This window comes from Mustela erminea, chromosome 6 (assembly GCF_009829155.1).
Source record: "Mustela erminea isolate mMusErm1 chromosome 6, mMusErm1.Pri, whole genome shotgun sequence".
Taxonomy (NCBI): Eukaryota; Metazoa; Chordata; class Mammalia; order Carnivora; family Mustelidae; genus Mustela; species Mustela erminea.
The window spans coordinates 85726406-85743242 of record NC_045619.1 but is presented as its reverse complement, the minus strand read 5'-3'; the positions used below and the strand labels follow the sequence as shown (position 1 = coordinate 85743242).

At 40.2% G+C, this 16837-nt stretch overlaps 1 protein-coding gene across 5 annotated transcripts in view; it reads left to right on the top strand.

Annotated features, from left to right (window-relative positions):
- Positions 1-16837, top strand: part of LIMA1 (LIM domain and actin binding 1) — a 93070-nt gene that overhangs the window by 21721 nt on the left and 54512 nt on the right. For 4 of the 5 annotated variants that reach the window (XM_032348165.1, XM_032348164.1, XM_032348163.1 and 1 more), the window contains exon 2: positions 13058-13199. The exons of the other annotated variant lie outside the window; for it this stretch is intronic. In XM_032348165.1, coding sequence (XP_032204056.1) covers positions 13081-13199 — 119 coding nt within the window. In that variant the 5' untranslated portion in view covers positions 13058-13080. The remainder of the gene's footprint in view (positions 1-13057; positions 13200-16837) is intronic. 5 annotated transcript variants of the gene reach the window in all.

Sequence of the window (16837 nt, the reverse complement as noted above, 5' to 3'; positions counted from 1 at the left end):
CCCAAAGTATTAGCCTATAAGTACAGTTGAATCCAACAAACAATTTCAAACACCTGGTATTCCTCCCTTTATTTTACAAATACTTGAGTACCCAACAGGCACTGTTCTGAGAGTAAAATAGAGTGTGATTTTAAAAAAAATACAGTGTAATCAGTGTCAGGAGTAGATCTGTACTTTGGGGACTTAAGAGGAACCTCCTAGGCTTGGGGCTCAAGGAGGGTATCTGGAAGGAAGTGTCATTTCTAGCTGGGAATGGTAGCGAAGGCCAGGGAGGGTCTAAAGCATTTTTAGACAGCAGGGAATATGTCTGAAGAAAGACAAGGGATCAAGAGATATAAGCTGAGCCTGCCTAAAGATATGAGAAAAAGTTTGTGCAAAGTCCACATGTGAAAGAAAGTATGCATGTAAAATAATGCTTACTGATTAATAATAGCATTAAAACATTTTGAGGATTTATTAGGTGCTAGGTAGTGTTGTTCATACTTGACATATAGGAACTTGTTTTAATGCTCAAAACAAAGCTGTGGAGTAGGTTCTTTTATTCCCAGTTTGCAGATGAGGAAACTGAGACAGAGTACAACTTGCCCAAGATCACATACCTAGTAAGTGGTGTGAGATTTCAACAGCTAGATTCTACTCAATTTTCTATACTCTTAGCTTCTCTGCCTTTTTCTCTCCTCTGTATGTCACTATGTTTGACATTTTATGTAGAACTTTTGACGCGCTAAGGTAGGTGGTGTGATACTAAAGGTGACTAAATTGCCAGTGGTCTCCACTATTAGAAAAAGGCAGAGTAAGAGCTTGTAAGTCTTTCTTTTATTTTGTTATATCATACTTCATTTTATTTAATAAAAGCAAAAATGTATATGCCAGCTCATCTTGGGTGAAAATTTATTTGTAGTGAAATAAACTTAATTCGAGGAGTGGAGATAAGAGAGGGTGACACATGTGATTTGGACTCTGTTATGTAATCGATTTATGGGGCATATGAAGCTGTTCTTCATGCAGTAGAAATTCTAGGGCTGGAAGTCAAAAAGCTTTGAATATTATCTGGTAAGTGACCTTTGATGACTCAAGAGTGGCTAAGCTCACCCAAAGAGAGAAGAGAAACTGACCCTTCAGTAATGCCTAGGAATAGAGGTGAGCAGCAGAGGGAGAGTGAAATTGAAATTGGTTGGAAAGATAGGAATGGAAACAGGAGAGTTCCAGTTAAGAAAAAACAAAACAAAACAAAACAAAAAAACAAGGGGAAATACAGCCTCAGAAATGAGAGACTATTCAATTCAAATGGCAACAGAGAATGATTAAAACTGAGACATAGTCCTTGGGTTTGACAGCAGGAGGTCTTTAGGAGAGGAACATTGGTAGGATGGTAGAAGTAGAACCCAGACCCAAGTGATCAGAGGGATGAATGGAAGATGAGGAAAAGAAAACAATGAACATCTGGAGACTAAGGTTTGTCTGTGAAGGTAGGAGCAAGGTTGAGGTGATAGATTGAGGAGAAAAAAGGATTATTTATTTAATCTATATACATATACAAATTTCAGATGTGTGTACACAAACACACATGTCAGAAATGTGAGCATGAAAGTGCCTGGGTGGCTCAGTAGGTTAAGCATCTGACTGTTGATACGGCTGGGGAAGATCTCAGGGTTGTGAGATGGAGCCCTGCCCTGTCGGGCTCACCTGTTGGGTGTGTAGCCTTCTTAAGATTCTCCCTCCCCCTTCTTCTCCCCATGCCCACCTCTTAAAAAAAAAAGAAAGAAAGAAAGAAAGAAAGAGGATGTTTTAGATAGAGACAAAGTCCGAGGTAGAGGTGAAATGGAAGTTTTGTAAAGACAGAAGGGAAAGGTTGGAAGCTCAGGTAGACTGTCATTGACAGTTATTTTTTCCCAGACATAGGTGAAGGGGGAGGGATAGGGGATATATCTAAGTGTGCTTTCTTTTCTTCTCTCTGGAGTGGTAAAGCGTGAATCACTAAGGGTAAATTTCGTAAGCGCCCAGTGAAAGTGGCTCTGATTCTTTGGTGAACAGTTTCCAGAAGTAAAATTGCTTCTCAGAATTATGCAACCTCCTTTTCATTACTCTGGCTCTGTATCATAGTGTTTTTTAAGAACAAAATATCCTTAAAAGGAGATTTTAAAAAGAGACAAGATGTTACTGATGTGATTTTGTCTTGATGCAAACATCTACATGCTTGTTGACCCTTGGGAATTTGATCATTGTTACAATTTTTTTTTAATTTTATTTATTTATTTGAGAGAGAGAGAGAGTGAGAGAGACCATGAGAGGGGAGACGGTCAGAGGGAAAAACAGACTCCCCATGGAGATTGGAGCCTGATGTGGTACTCGGTCCTGGGACTCTGGGATCATGCCCTGAGCCGAAAGCAGTCACCCAACCAACTGAGCCACCCAGGCATCCTATTACAATTTTCTTATTGTCTTGGATACATGTTTCTACAAAGACCTGGCTTAAACTCTTCCAAGAACAGTGGCAATGATAATTCTAACAGACTTCTTAGACTTGCCTAACACAGTGTTGCTGAATAATTGAGTAGTGAGGCTTTTATGTACAGTATTTGAAGTTATTTACTGGTTCCATTTTTTTTTTTCATTCCCTTAAGTTTATCTCAAAGTTTGAATAAGGTAAAATTGCTAATTCACAGTTCTGAAAAATGATACATACTTTCTCAACAACTAGACTTAAGACTGTTTAATAAGCATTCATTCTGTTGTATTGATAGTGTTTTGGATAAATTTTAAACCTTCATGCAATTTCATTAAAAATAGGTACAAAGTTCCTTCTATTTAGAAAGCAATATATTAGATGCCAAGAGTGTAAAAGGCAAATTAGACCTGTCCTCTGATCTCAAGAATCTTTCTAACAAGTAGAATTTATAAATTATGGTAAGATAAAGGGACTGACCTATACTGATTGGGAACAGGACTAGGGCAGTTCAGGAAAGGGTTCTTTGAGGAGGTAGTCTTTCCTGGAGTATTGAAAGATGAATAGATTGAGGAAGGGATAACATTCGAGGGAGAGTAAAAAATTATATGGTATATCAAAGAATAGGAACTGGCATAATTTTGGAAATTCATTTTTCGTGTCAAAATTCTATGGAGTTAGGCTTCTCCCTTTCAGAGAAAGAAGTTACAAATAAAAGGAATGCTAGAGGGCACCTGGGTGGCTCAGTGGATTAAGCCCCTGCCTTCTGCTCAGGTTGTGATCTCAGAGTCCTGAGATTGAGCCCCGCATCTAGCTCTTTCCTCAGCAGGAAGCCTGCTTCCCCCTCTCTCTCTGCCTGCCTCTCTGCCTACTTGTAATCTCTCTCTGTCAAATAAATAAATAAATAAATAATCTTTCAAAATAAATAAATAAATAAAAATAAAAGGAATGCTAGAATGAATCTTGTGATGCTAGATTATGTGTGTGTGTATCTATATATATACACATACATACCAACACAGAGATATAGAGATGAATATAAAAATATATATGTGTATTATATATGTGAGTTAATATACATACATATATTCCTGGTTCTGTCCCCCAAGACAGGCTAGAAGCAGTGACATCTCAGTACCAGTGAGCACATGTAATGCCCAGATTTGGTTTCTCCAATAAAGGGAATCAGGACTCTTTGGAGAAGTGGTTGATTTCAGGGCCGGGGATGTGCAAATAAAAGACGAGTTTAGAACATCTTATAGGGCTAAAAAGTAAGAATGTGCATTAAAAAAAAAAAAGTAGTGGCACGTTGAATGGACACTAGAGCCAAGCTGAAAGTGCTCCAAGTGACCAAAGCTGGGAACAATTTGAGCAACAAAATAAAATTAGCCGGGGAATAAAACAATCCAAGAATTGTTATAACTCAGAAAATAAAATAAATATCCACAGGTCTATCCTAATATAAATAAATGACTGAATAAATAAACAAGAGGGAAAGGACAATTTTTCCTTATAGAAGAATTCCAATTAATAAATGCAAAAGAAATGAGGGCAATAGAAAATCCCCTTTAAAACATCATAATAATTGCTGAAGGCAAGATCAGCCCATGAATGCTAAAATTAGTGAGTAAACGTTTAAGAAGGAATAGGATTAAAGTATCTCCCCCCCAATATTTGTGAATTCTAAAGGTAAGCATAGTAACTTTACAGAGGTGAAACCTGGCAGACAGCACCTTAATGCATCCAGTAACAAGATGCCAACATCATGTGCCTTCTGACAGGATATACAGAGGAAGAAGGCACATCAGCTCTGTAGTAGTCTCCCCAAAATTCTGTAACTTCAGTCTAGTCTGAGAAAACATCAGATTTTAAAAAGGAAAAACCTTTTTTTTTTTTTTGGAGTGTTGTCAGATGTCCCAGGCTCATCTGGTATCTGCCCTGCCCCAGCTCTGGAATCAACTACTTGTTCAAGGAGTATAGGTTCTTACTACTGGGGGATCAGAGGAGTCAAGATGGCGGAGAAGTAGCAGGCTGAGACTGCTTCAGCTAGCCGGAGATCAGCTAGATAGCTTATCTAAAGATTGCAAACACCTTACTACTGGGGGAATAAAGAAACCCGAATTGAGGGTCATTCTACATAATACCTAAACAGTACTCTTCAAAAGTATCCTGCTCATGAAAGGCAAGGAAAAACCAAGGAGCTGTCATAGAGATTGGAATAGACTTAAGGCATGATCATTAAATGTTGTGTAGAATCCTGGAACAGAAAGAAGGAAACACTTTAGTGGAAAGTCTTTTTTTTTTTTTTAAGATTTTATTTATTTATGTGACAGAGAGATCACAGAGAGGCAGGCAGAGAGAGAAGCAGGCTCTGCGCTGAGCAGAGAGCGCGATGCGGAACTCGATCCCAGGTCCCTGAGATCATGACCTGAGCCGAAGGCAGAGGCTTAACCCACTGAGCCACCCAGGTGCCCCTTTAGTGGAAAGTCTTAATTTTGATAGTTGTGCTGTGGTAATACAAGATAAAGCTATGTGAACGTTACATGGGAACTTTCGTACTATCTTTGCAACTTGTGTATATCTAAAAATTATAAATAAGTTAAAAAGAACTAGTAACTGTCAAAAGCTTTTCCAAGTGTGTGAATTTAGTCACTGTTTTTATTTTAAAAAATAAATAAAATAAAATACATATATATATGGGGCCCCTGTGTGGCTCAGTGGGTTAAAGCCTCTGCCTTCCGCTCAGGTCATGATCCCAGGGTCCTTGGATGGAGCCCCACATTGGGCTCTTTGCTCAGCAGGATGCCTGCTTCCTCCTCTCTCTCTGTCTCTGCCTGCCTCTCTGCCTACTTGTGATCTCTGTCAAATAAATAAATAAAATCTTTTAAAAAATTTTAAAATAGGGGCGCCTGGGTGGCTCAGTGGGTTAAGCCGCTGCCTTCGGCTCAGGTCATGATCTCAGGGTCCTGGGATCGAGTCCCACATCGGGCTCTCTGCTCAGCAGGGAGCCTGCTTCCCGCTCTCTCTCTCTCTCTCTCTCTGCCAGTCTCTCTACCTACCTGTGATCTCTCTCTGTCAAATAAATAAATAAAATCTTTAAAAAAAATTTTTTAAAATATATATATACATATATATATATATATGGCCTCAGAAATAAATGTAGGGGTGTCTGGGTGGCTTAGTTGGTTAAGCATCTGACGCTTGACTCGGTTCTTGATTTCAGGGTCATGAATTCAAACCCCATATTGGGCTCCATGCAGGGTGTGGAGCCTACTTAGGAAGGAAGGAAGGAAGGAGAAAGAGAAAGAAAAAGAAATGTAGTTTATATTCTGAAAAAACATTATGTGGGAACATATTTCATGTGCTTTTGTTTAAAGTTTCCCTTTGCACCTTGAAGTTCTTTTGGGTTGGTTTTTTCCTTTTAATTTAGTTGCTCCCTGACATTCAAATCACAAAGAATTTTTGATTAAAAAAGAAAAGAGGGACGCCTGGGTGGCTCAGTTGGTTAAGCGGCTGCCTTCGGCTCAGGTCATGATCCCAGCGTCCTGGGATGGAGTCCCACATCTGGCTCCTTGCTTGGCAGGGAGCCTGTTTCTCCCTCTGCCTTCTGCCACTCTGCCTGCCTGTGCTCGCTCTCTCTCTCTCTCTCTCTCTCTGGCAAATAAATAAATAAAAAATCTTTAAAAAAAAAATTGAAACACTACAATATGTTTCTAAAATACATTTTCTTTTAACAAGTGAGTTTATACTTTGTTCTAATTTTTTTGAGGCTGTGTTCAGGCAACCTCTTACACAATTAACTATCTCCTGGGAGTGGGGGGTAGTAGAGAGGGAGAGGGAGAGAGAAAGATATGATGAAATTAGGAGATTATATTTATAAGAACAGGATTGTATTAGTGGCAGCTCATTTGCTTTCTTCCAAGCATGAATTCTGCACGACAATTTGCTTAGTTAGGTTAAGTCTGTAAATGAATTTATTATAAAGTAGGTTTCCTGGAGCAGCTATAGGCTTCACCCTCAGCAGTAGCTCAGGGAAGCAGATACCTGGGACCAAATTCCCCAGTGAGTCATCGCCCAACCCTTAAACTTTAAAGAACCTTTGTTTAAAGGATTTTTATCTCCAGGCTACCACTCAGCCATAGGACCTTTAGCTATCCTACCTCAAGCTACCAAGTGTGATAAAAGAACTTTGAACTGGGAATTAGAACCCTGGCTCTCATACTAACTAGCTGGTGAGTTGGGGAAAATTATTGGATCTTTATGTGGCTCAGTTCTCTTGCTGTAAAAAGGGGGACTTGGTTACTTGATTCCTAAGGTTCCCTCTTGATGTTAAAATCTGTCCTATGTATCTAAAACTGAAGGTATTTTCCTTCTTAGAAAACAGTTATCTTTTATCCCATTATTGTTTGTTAAACCACTGTCCTTGTAATCGCTGAGACTAAAAACCTTAGTTATTTGTGTTTTACCCATTTCCTTTAACTCTTGCACACAATTGACAACCAGTCCAGCAATTCCTCCATCACAACTGAAGTGGCAGTAGAATACATTTGGCCTAAGAGGTTGGGTTTTGGAGTCTGAACACTAACTTCTGCCTGAGCCATGTATTAACTATGGGACCTCTGCCAAATTACTTAACCTCAATGGACCAGTTTTTTGTTTGTTTGTTTTTGACTAGAAATAACACTAACTCCAGGGTTGTAGTAAGGATTAAATGGGTTAGTAAGTGTCCACTAAGTGACAGTGCTTTTTATTATTAGTACGTAGTAATGCAATGGGTTGGATCTTAAAGTCAAATGGGCCTCTGGAAAAAAAAATGTTAAAAGATTTTGCAGCCCAAATTGAATACCTCCTTCTAGATAGGTCTTTCCAGTACATGCTTTTCTTATTTATTTATTTATTTAGAGAGAAGGAAGGAAAATGGGGAGGGACGGAGGGGTGGGATAGAGAGAACCTTATCTTAAACAGGCTCCACACCCAGCACGAATCCAGTGTTGGGCACGATCTCACAACCCCAAGATCAGGACCTGAGCTGAAATCAAGTGTTGGACACTTAAGTGACTGAACCACCCAGGCACCACCATCCCCCTTTTTACCCCTCTCACTCCTAACAAGATTTCTAGAATTAACAAAATTGTTCTACAGTCCGAGAATGGGATTTCCATCTATGAGAGTGTGGGTATGTAAGGAGAGCTATCACACCTTTAATTCAAGCCCACAAAAATAAAAATATTGATAATGGAGAGTATTTCGGGTAGGCCCAACATAACTCTTAAGTTTCACTGAAAGAACCAATTGTTATCTTTGATGCTGACCATTCTGAAAAGATCTGTGCTACTATACTCTTACCTAGAGATAGTTTGTATGTGTTTGCAGCTAGATGGTTCAAAAATTTTGCTACCCAATTTTCTACTGTAGCTAAAATGATGGTTTTAATCATTTTTCATTACTAGTAGTGGAAGGAATATTGACTTTGGAAATCAAAGAGAATATGGATTTGAATCCCAGATCTGCTACTTTATAACTAAGAGATCATTGTAAAGTTATTTACTATCTCTGAATTTTAGTTTTTCATCATATAAATAAGACAATAAAGCCAATCTTATAAAGTGGTTCAGAGAATTAAGTGAGATATGTACTTTGTATAAGTAGAAGTTACAATCTGTTCATTTCTTTCCAAAAGTCTGACCTTTTTTTCAAGATTTTTTTACTTATTTATTTATTTGACAGACAGAGATCACAAGTAGGCAGAGAGGCAGGCAGAGAGAAAAGAGAAGGAAGCAGGCTCCCTGCTGAGCAGAGAACCTAATGCAGGACTGGATCCCAGGACCCTGAGATTAGGACCTGAGCCGAAGGCAGAGGCTTAACCCACTGAGCCACCCAGGGCCCAAGAGTCTGATTTGTAATCTTAGCCTTGAATTTTTGGCTTCCTGTAGTGCATCACTAGGATTTTTTTTTTTTTTTTTTTTTTGGTGGATGTATATATTTCAACACATGTAAAGCAAAACTCATTGTTCTCCCACTTCTTCCTATATTTACTGTCTCTAGTAAGACATCAACATCTAGGGGTGCCTGGGTGGTTCAGTGGTTTAAAGCCTCTGCCTTCGGCTCAGGTCATGATCCCAGGGTCCTGGGATCAAGCCCCATATCAGGCTCTCTGCTCAGCAGGAAGCCTGCTTCCTCCTCTCTTTCTCTGCTTGCCTCTCTGCCTACTTGTGATCTCTGTCTGTCAAATAAATAAATAAAATCTTTTTAAAGAGGGCGCCTGGGTGGCTCAGTGGGTTAACCCGCTGCCTTCGGCTCAGGTCATGATCTCAGAGTCCTGGGATCGAGTCCCGCATCGGGCTCTCTGCTGAGCAGAGAGCCTGCTTCCCTCTCTCTCTCTCTGGCTGCCTCTCCATCTACTTGTGATTTCTCTCTGTCAAATTAATAAATTTTAAAAAAAAAATCTTTAAAAAAAAAAAAATCTTTTTAAAGAAAAAAAAAGACATCAACATCTAATCATTTAAGTTTAATAACGCTGGTGTGGATTTCTTCTCTACCCCTAAAACCATTTTATTCTAAGAATTGTCAGTTCTGGGGCGCCTGGGTGGCTCAGTGGGTTAAAGCCTCTGCCTTCGGCTCAGGTCATGATCCGAGGGTCTTGGGATCGAGCCCCGCAATGGGCTCTCTGCTCTGCGGGGAGCCTGCTTCCTCCTCTCTCTGCCTGCCTCTCTGCCTACTTGTGATCTCTGTCTGTCAAATAAATAAAATCTTTGTGATCTCTGTCAAAAAAAAAAAAAAAAAAGGATTGTCAGTTCTCTTTCCCACCTTACTATTCCCCCCCAGCCTAATGTAAACCTCGATTACATCGACAGTTTTAGTATCTTTTTTTTTTTAAGATACTAAAAAGGGGGAGGGAGCAGGCTGCCCAATGAGCAGAGAGCCCGATGCAGGACTTGATCCCAGGACCCAGAGATCATGACCTGAGCTGAAGGCAGAGGCTTAACCCACTGAGCCACCCAGATGCTCCCAGAATCAGCTTTTATTTTATTTTTTTTAAAAGATTTTATTTATTTATTTGACAGAAATCACAAGCAGGCAGAGAGACAGGCAGAGAGAGAGAGGAGGAAGCAGGCTCCCTGCTGAGCAGAGAGCCCGATGCGGGACTCGATCCCAGGACCCTGAGATCATGACCTGAGCCGAAGACCCCGGCTTAATCCACTGAGCCACCCAGGCACCCCCAGAATCAGCTTTTAAAATATGTTTCCCATTATGTTACTTCCTTGTTCAGAAACTTGCTGTGTTCCACCATAGAGACTTTGCATGATCCACCCTAAAACTCTTATCTTAGAGATGTGGGTGTGGGGTGCAGGGAAATTATTTTTTTGATTTGCCATGAAGGTCCCCTGTGCTAGGGAGTGGCGTGTTAAGACTAGTCCTTATCTCTGCTCACTCACAGATTAGTTCTTTCTACCATTGGAATATGGCCCCAACTCCTTAACATGGTTTCCAAAGCTCTTCCCATTCTAGCCCCATTATTTCCCTATCTTATCTTCAACTACCCATGTTCCTACAGTCAACTACTTTGAAGTGTTCTATGCTATTTCAACTCCCTGACAGTGTAATGCTATTCTGTCTACCTGGGATATACTTTCCTCTTCCTGTCCTCAGTTGATGAAATTCTATCCATCTGTAAGTCCCAAGTCAATCTGATGTCTCTTCCCTTCCCTTCCATCAAGCCAGAAAATCAGATCCCCTACTCCTAGATCTCGCATTACCTCTAACCACATTCAGCTTTGTGCTATGATTATTTGTGTATATGTCAGCAAGCCAACAGATTTTTTATAAAGATTTTATTATTTGAGAGAGAGAGAGAACGAGCATGAACAGGGAGAGGAGCAGAGAGAGAGGGAGAAGCACACTCACTGCTGAGCAGGGAACCCGCCCCCAGTCAATAGATTTTACTCTATTTGGGCCAGGCCATCTCCCTATATCTTATAGAAAGTAGCTAGTTACTCATTAACCTGATACCAGAGTCTATCAAAAATCGTATTCTGATTCTTACCTTTATCTGTTTTGTGGGTGCTAATCACATTGTTAAGAAATTAACAGTATTGCTTCTGTAAAGGGAAGTATGGTCAGGGTGTGAGCTATCTCATTCCTTGAATATAAAGCATGCTTACCCTAGCCATATACCAAGATAGATATTCTAACTTTTCTTGGATTTCTGGCCGAGATTAATTAAAACCATGGAATTAGGCTTGGGAATTAAACTCTTTTTTTTTTTTTAAAGCTACACTCAGTCCCTCAAATAATGATTTTTCCTTTTTATAAATAAATTTGAGAACATATCTTTTATATTTTTTCCTTTGATCCAGAATTGATTGCTGTAGAAGCACTGCCGTTTATATCCACATCTGCATCGGAAGCACAGTTGTACCAAACAGTGTCTTAAAGTGTTGTTCGGTATTTCCTTTGTCCTAAACTTGGCCCAAAGGGTCATTATTGTAGTTTTACATGACTGGGTTTAGCTGAACTGTTTGTTTCTTTTGTGTCTTTCTCTCATTAGAATAAGGGCTGACAATGTTTGGTGAGTCAGATACAAACTGGAAAACAGGTAAATAAATATATATTATTTGTACATTCAAGTTTACTTCAAAGAACATACATAGAGGGACCTCTGGGCGGCTCAATTGGTTGAGCATCTATCTGACTTTTGATTTTGGCTCAGTTAGTGATCTCAGGCTCATGAGATTGAGCCCCAAACTGGGCTTTGGACTCAGCATGGAGTCTGCTTGAGATTTTTCTCCCTCTGTCTCGCTCCCTGCTTTCATGTCCTCTCTTTCTCAAATAGATAAAATAATTTTTAAAAAATGTGTAAAATTAAGATTATTTTATCTAGGAAAATAGATATTATTAAAAACCAACACTTATGACTTATTCTGTGTCAGGGTCTTTTCTTCTTTATCTTATTTATTCCTCATAAGGGTAGTATGAAGGAATTTCTTTTGTTATGGATGAGAAATCTAAGTTTTAGGAATGGCCCAAACTCCCACTTAGATGCATCTATCTCTAATGTCAGACCTCCTTACCATGAGAGGCTTCTATGTTACCTTCCAATATGGGGACTAACAAGTAAACAAAAACAATAAAATTAGCATTATTTTCAGACAATGCTTGAATTGGAAGAACAAGTACTACAGGTGGGAAAGTGGTGTGGACTTTTAGGGTGGCTGATTACTTAGTTCGCATCACAGGACTTTTAGTGTGAAATGGCAGCCCAAGCTGATTGGTCAAGCACACCGTGTTCCGTTGTTGTCAAGGTTGTTAGAAGCAGTACCTGATGAACCGTGCACTCTGTCAGATCAGTTATGTTTTGTGGTAGTCAAGAGACCGGTGAGTAGTAGTTTTCACTCTTCAAATAAGGAAACTATTGGCTCATTTCTAATCTTACCTCTTCTGGACAAAGGTTGGAACTCCTTTGGTAATTACTAGGGCAAAAACTCCTTTGGTAATTTCTGGGACAAAAACAACCTAGATTAATGGGTAGAGACTGGATGATTTCAGGAGCATGGCTTTATGTATTCTTTGACTCTAAGGGATTTTAGAAAAGAATTTCAGAATAGGGGTTTTGTCCTCTGAATTTAAAGTACATTATACTGGGATGCCTGCGTGGCTCAGTCAGTTAAGCATCTGCCTTTGCTCAGGTTATGATCCCAGGTTCCTGGGATCGAGCCCTGCGTCAGGCTTCCTGCTCAGCAGAGTCTGCTTCTCTCTCCCTCCCTCTGCCCCCCACCCCCACTCATACTCCCCCACCTCAAATGAATAAATTAAAAGATAAAGTGCATTATACTTCCCCCAGTTGTTAAGATGGTTAAAATGTAAAAATAATAAGAATTCTAACAAAAGCCAATTCTAATATATTATACTTAAAATGTTCTTAATCCTATTAAAATGTACTTAGTATTTAAAGCATATCATCTCCTTAAATCCATATAAAAACACCTGTAATGGTAAGTATTATTCTCCTTTTTAAGCAGAAGAAACTAAAACTGAAAAGATTATACTGTTCATTCAGGTGAAAAAAAGTTATGATTTCAAGTAAAATCTATCTTGACTTAAAGCCCTTGCTCTTTATATGATACCCTGAGGTATACCCAGCTCTCTCTCCAAACCAAGTGGTCAGTGCCTCAGAGTTTGGGGAGAGAGAGCAGCCAGAAGAAACTTGGATGTAGGTAGAACCTAATTTGTACCTGAATCTACAGAGATGCCAGTTGTACTTCCCCTGGGATGTAACTCAGAAGAGTGAAATATTTCACTCCAAATGTGACTTTGGAACAGACTTACGTTCAGGGGAAGGCCAACTGATGTTTGCACAGTGAGGTCAGTCATAAAATGATGGAACTGGAAGAGACCTTAGAGATCATCTGGTCTAACCTTCTCATTTTATAGGAAACTACAACCCAGATATTGAATCATTTGACCAAGGTTATAGTTTTTGAGAGAACCAGTAGAGGAGTGTGGTTCTGGTGGTCTAGGGCTTTCTATTCTCTCAAGGCTCACTACTGCCAGTCCTTGGATGCTAGAGAATCCTATTCTGTGTCTAATATTCTGACTTTCTTTATTGCATAGGTATTTCAGTATCTGTAGACGAGATGGAATCAGCTCCGTTTAATAGACGGCAGTGGACTTCAGTATCATTGAGGGTAACAGCCAAAGAACTTTCCCTTGTCAACAAGAACAAGTCATCGGCTATTGTAGAAATATTCTCCAAGTAAGTGCTGATCCTGGTCCAAAAGGACCATCTGTCTTGAGCAAACATTACCACCTGTCAGGGAAATCAGTAAAGGAAGTACATGGTGTAAAATGGCCTTATTGAGCACATTCTGAAATTTAAGCATCATACAAGGCACTGTGGAGAAGGATGATAATAATCAGGAGACACATTCTCTATCCTGGAATTTTTTTTTTTTTTAGTTGGGAAAAGAAAAAGTTACAAACACAAAAGGTAATTATAAAACACATAGCTCTTAAGCAAAGTGTCAGCAAATCCAAAATGAATGGGAGTAGGGACCAGAACAGAGTAAGGAAGAGAAAGTGACACTCATGGGCAGAAGCAAGTGAGGAAGGTTCTCCAGTTGAGATGAGTTCTGAGGCAAGTTTTGATTTAGTTGAAGGGAGTGTTATGCATACTCTGTATCTGCATTACCCAATATAATAGCCACTACATATATACCTATTTAAATTTAAATTAGTTAAATTTGAATTCAGTTCATCAGCTGCACTAGCCACATTCCAGTGTAGCTGGTGGCTACCATATTGGAGATCACGGAAGCATTTCCCCATTGCATAACATTCTGCTGAACAGTGCAAACTCTGTGGCCAAATTGTGGCCTGCTGGCTGCCCATTTTAGTAAATAAAGGTTTATTGGAACATGGCCATATCCATTTGTGCATTGTCTATGGCTGCTTCCATGCTACAGGAGCAAAGTTGCAGCAGAGACCAGAGACCATATGGCCTCAAAGTCTAGAATATTTATTATCTGATCCTTTAAGAAAAAGTTTGCTGAGGGGCGCCTGGGTGGCTCAGTGGGTTAAGCCGCTGCCTTCGGCTCAGGTCATGATCTCAGGGTCCTGGGATCGAGTCCCGCATCGGGCTCTCTGCTCAGCAGGGAGCCTGCTTCCCTCTCTCTCTCTCTGCCTGCCTCTCCATCTACTTGTGATTTCTCTCTGTCAAATAAAGAAATAAAATTAAAAAAAAAAAAAAAGAAAAAAGAAAAAGTTTGCTGACCGCCCCCTGCTTGGGCCATGAGTTCTTTGATATGAGGGTCCCTTTCCTGCTGATTTTATATGCCTAGCACGTGTATGGCAATGTACAGCCTGGTGACTGGAACAGAGTAGGCACCCAACAGATGTAGAAGGGATAGGATATGTAAATAATATTCCAGGGATGGCAAACACATTGACTTTACTGAAACAGAGGAGGAGCTTAGGACAGGTGGTAGGTTTACCTCATGAGTAGAGTTTGTTAATTAATAGGAAGCTCTTACACATTTAAGGGAAAAAAGATGGTCAAGATTTGAAGAAAATGATTCTGGGAGCTCTATCTAGCATACAGCTAAATACCAGTAGGAGGTTTCTATAATCTACAATGTCACCTTTTCTTCAGTTAACAAATGCATCACGCACTTGCTCTGTGGAAAACATTGCCCTTCCAAGCTCTTGACCTTGGTTGCTGCTTAAGGTAGAGTGAAGGTGGAGGGAGACTGCATGGTCCTTTTACCTTCCACATTATGCATTTTGTATTACTATAATTTTATAACAAACATGTATTGTTCATATCAAAACAAGAAAATCAATGAAGATATTTCAGATAGAGATATGGAAAGCTCTTAAGATTTAATCCCTGACCTCAAGGAAATTAATAGTATAGGTTAGGATAATTTATATAGTAGATGAAGTCCCCTAACTTCCTTCATCTTCTCACATGGGGTGCCTGTTAATAATATGGTGTTCCAATTATCTGTTGTCGCATAAGGAAAAAAAATCCCCCAAATTTAATGGCTTGAAATATGAACACTTATTTTGCTTGTGAATCTCCAGTTTGGGTAGGGCTTGCCTCTGCTTCCCTTGGCATTGGCCAGGGTGGCTCAACGATGGGCTGAAAATTATCTAAAGGCTCATCACTCACAAGGCAGGTTGTTGCTGCTGACAGTCCACTGGGATCTCAGCTAGAGCCCTGGTCAGAATACCTACACATGGCTTTTCCATGTGGCTGCTTGGCTTAGTTAGCTAGGTTCCCAGGGCAAGCATCCAGAGGTAGAGGGAGCGAGGAAACAAAGGAAGAAGGGAGCCAGGGTCAGGGGTTGTGTGGACTTTTATGACCTAGCCTCAGATGTTACACAGGATTACTGTTGCCACATTGTCCTCATTAGAAGCCAGCCCCTAAGGCTGGCCCATTTTCACAGGGAGGGGACTTTGACTGTACTTTTTTTTTTTTTTTTTGCTTTTAAGATTTTATTTCTTCATTTGAGAGGGAGAGAGAGAGAGCACAAGCAGGGGGAGAGACAGAGGGAGAGGGAGAAGCAGACTCTCCGCCAAGCTGGGAGCCCGACGTGAGGCTCCATCCCAGCAGCCAGAAGTCATGACCTGAGGGGAAGGCAAACACTTAACTAACTGACCCACCTAGGCGCCCCTGGCTGTACTTTTTAATGGAGGGATGTGAAAGGTTTTTTTTTGGACATGTTTTAAAAACCATCCTATATGGCTTTCCTGGCCCCTCCCCTAAAGATTCAGAGTCCATGTTACAACAATGCAAGATGCTATTTTAGAAATAATTTCTTCTTTTCTAGAGAAGTCCATCCAGCGATCTGGGGCATTATCAAATATTTTATACAGGTAGTGCTCTGGTCTTACTTAGCAGGGTCTGGCAACCCAAGATTCCAAAAGAAGTTTGATAAATACCCACACTTATTCACAGTAACAAGGAGCAGTTATGTAGGTGACTAACACTAAGAAATTTCATAGGCACATTTCAGCCTTAACCATCTAGCAGCATGTCAGCTTTACATTCAGGTGCGTCTTTAATCTGACCACTGCTCAGCACCTGCACAGCTCTAATGCTGAGTCCAAGCTACCTCCGTCTCCCCTTAGTTTTCTGCAGTAGCTCCCTGAATGGCCTCACTATTTCCACTTTCCTGTTATACAGCCAATTATCCACGCTACAGACAAGGTGACCTTTAAGACCATAAAACAGATCACATCCGTCATTTTTCGAAACTCTCTAGTGGCTGTCCTAATGGATGATAAAAGGAAAGTCCTTGCACTAATCTAACTGGAAAAAAAAAAAAGATTCTGATTCCATGTGTCTGGGATGGGACCTAGGAATTTATGTTTTCAGCAAGTATCCCAGGTGAATTTTATCTTCAGGGATGTGTAGTTTACCTTCCGTTGAAGAGACAGATTTGTGAACTCACAGCGGTGAGCTTGAACATAAAACAGAATGAATATAGTTTCTGCTTGGTTCCAACAGAGGATCATGGAAACTGACCTTGAATAAAGGAAGTAGGAAGGCAAGAAGTCTGACATGGAGAAATATAAAAGGGAGAAGCGACTGGTACAGGTCAGGTTATCCAGGTGATAGAAGGCCTTGGATGCCATCCTAAGTCTGGGATTTAGTTAGATGAACAATGAGAACAGTTGAAGGTTTTCATGCAGAGAATGACATGATCAGACTTGTATTTTAGAAAGATGTTTCTGGCAACAGTATAAAAGGTAGACTGGCAAGGTGAGAGATTGATAGCATAGAGAAGAGCAGTAAGGCTCTCTCAAGAACCCAAGTGAAAACTCTTGAGGGCGGAGGGCAGCAGGGATGGAAAGGAAGACAAGGAATTGAGACTTTGTTGAGATGTG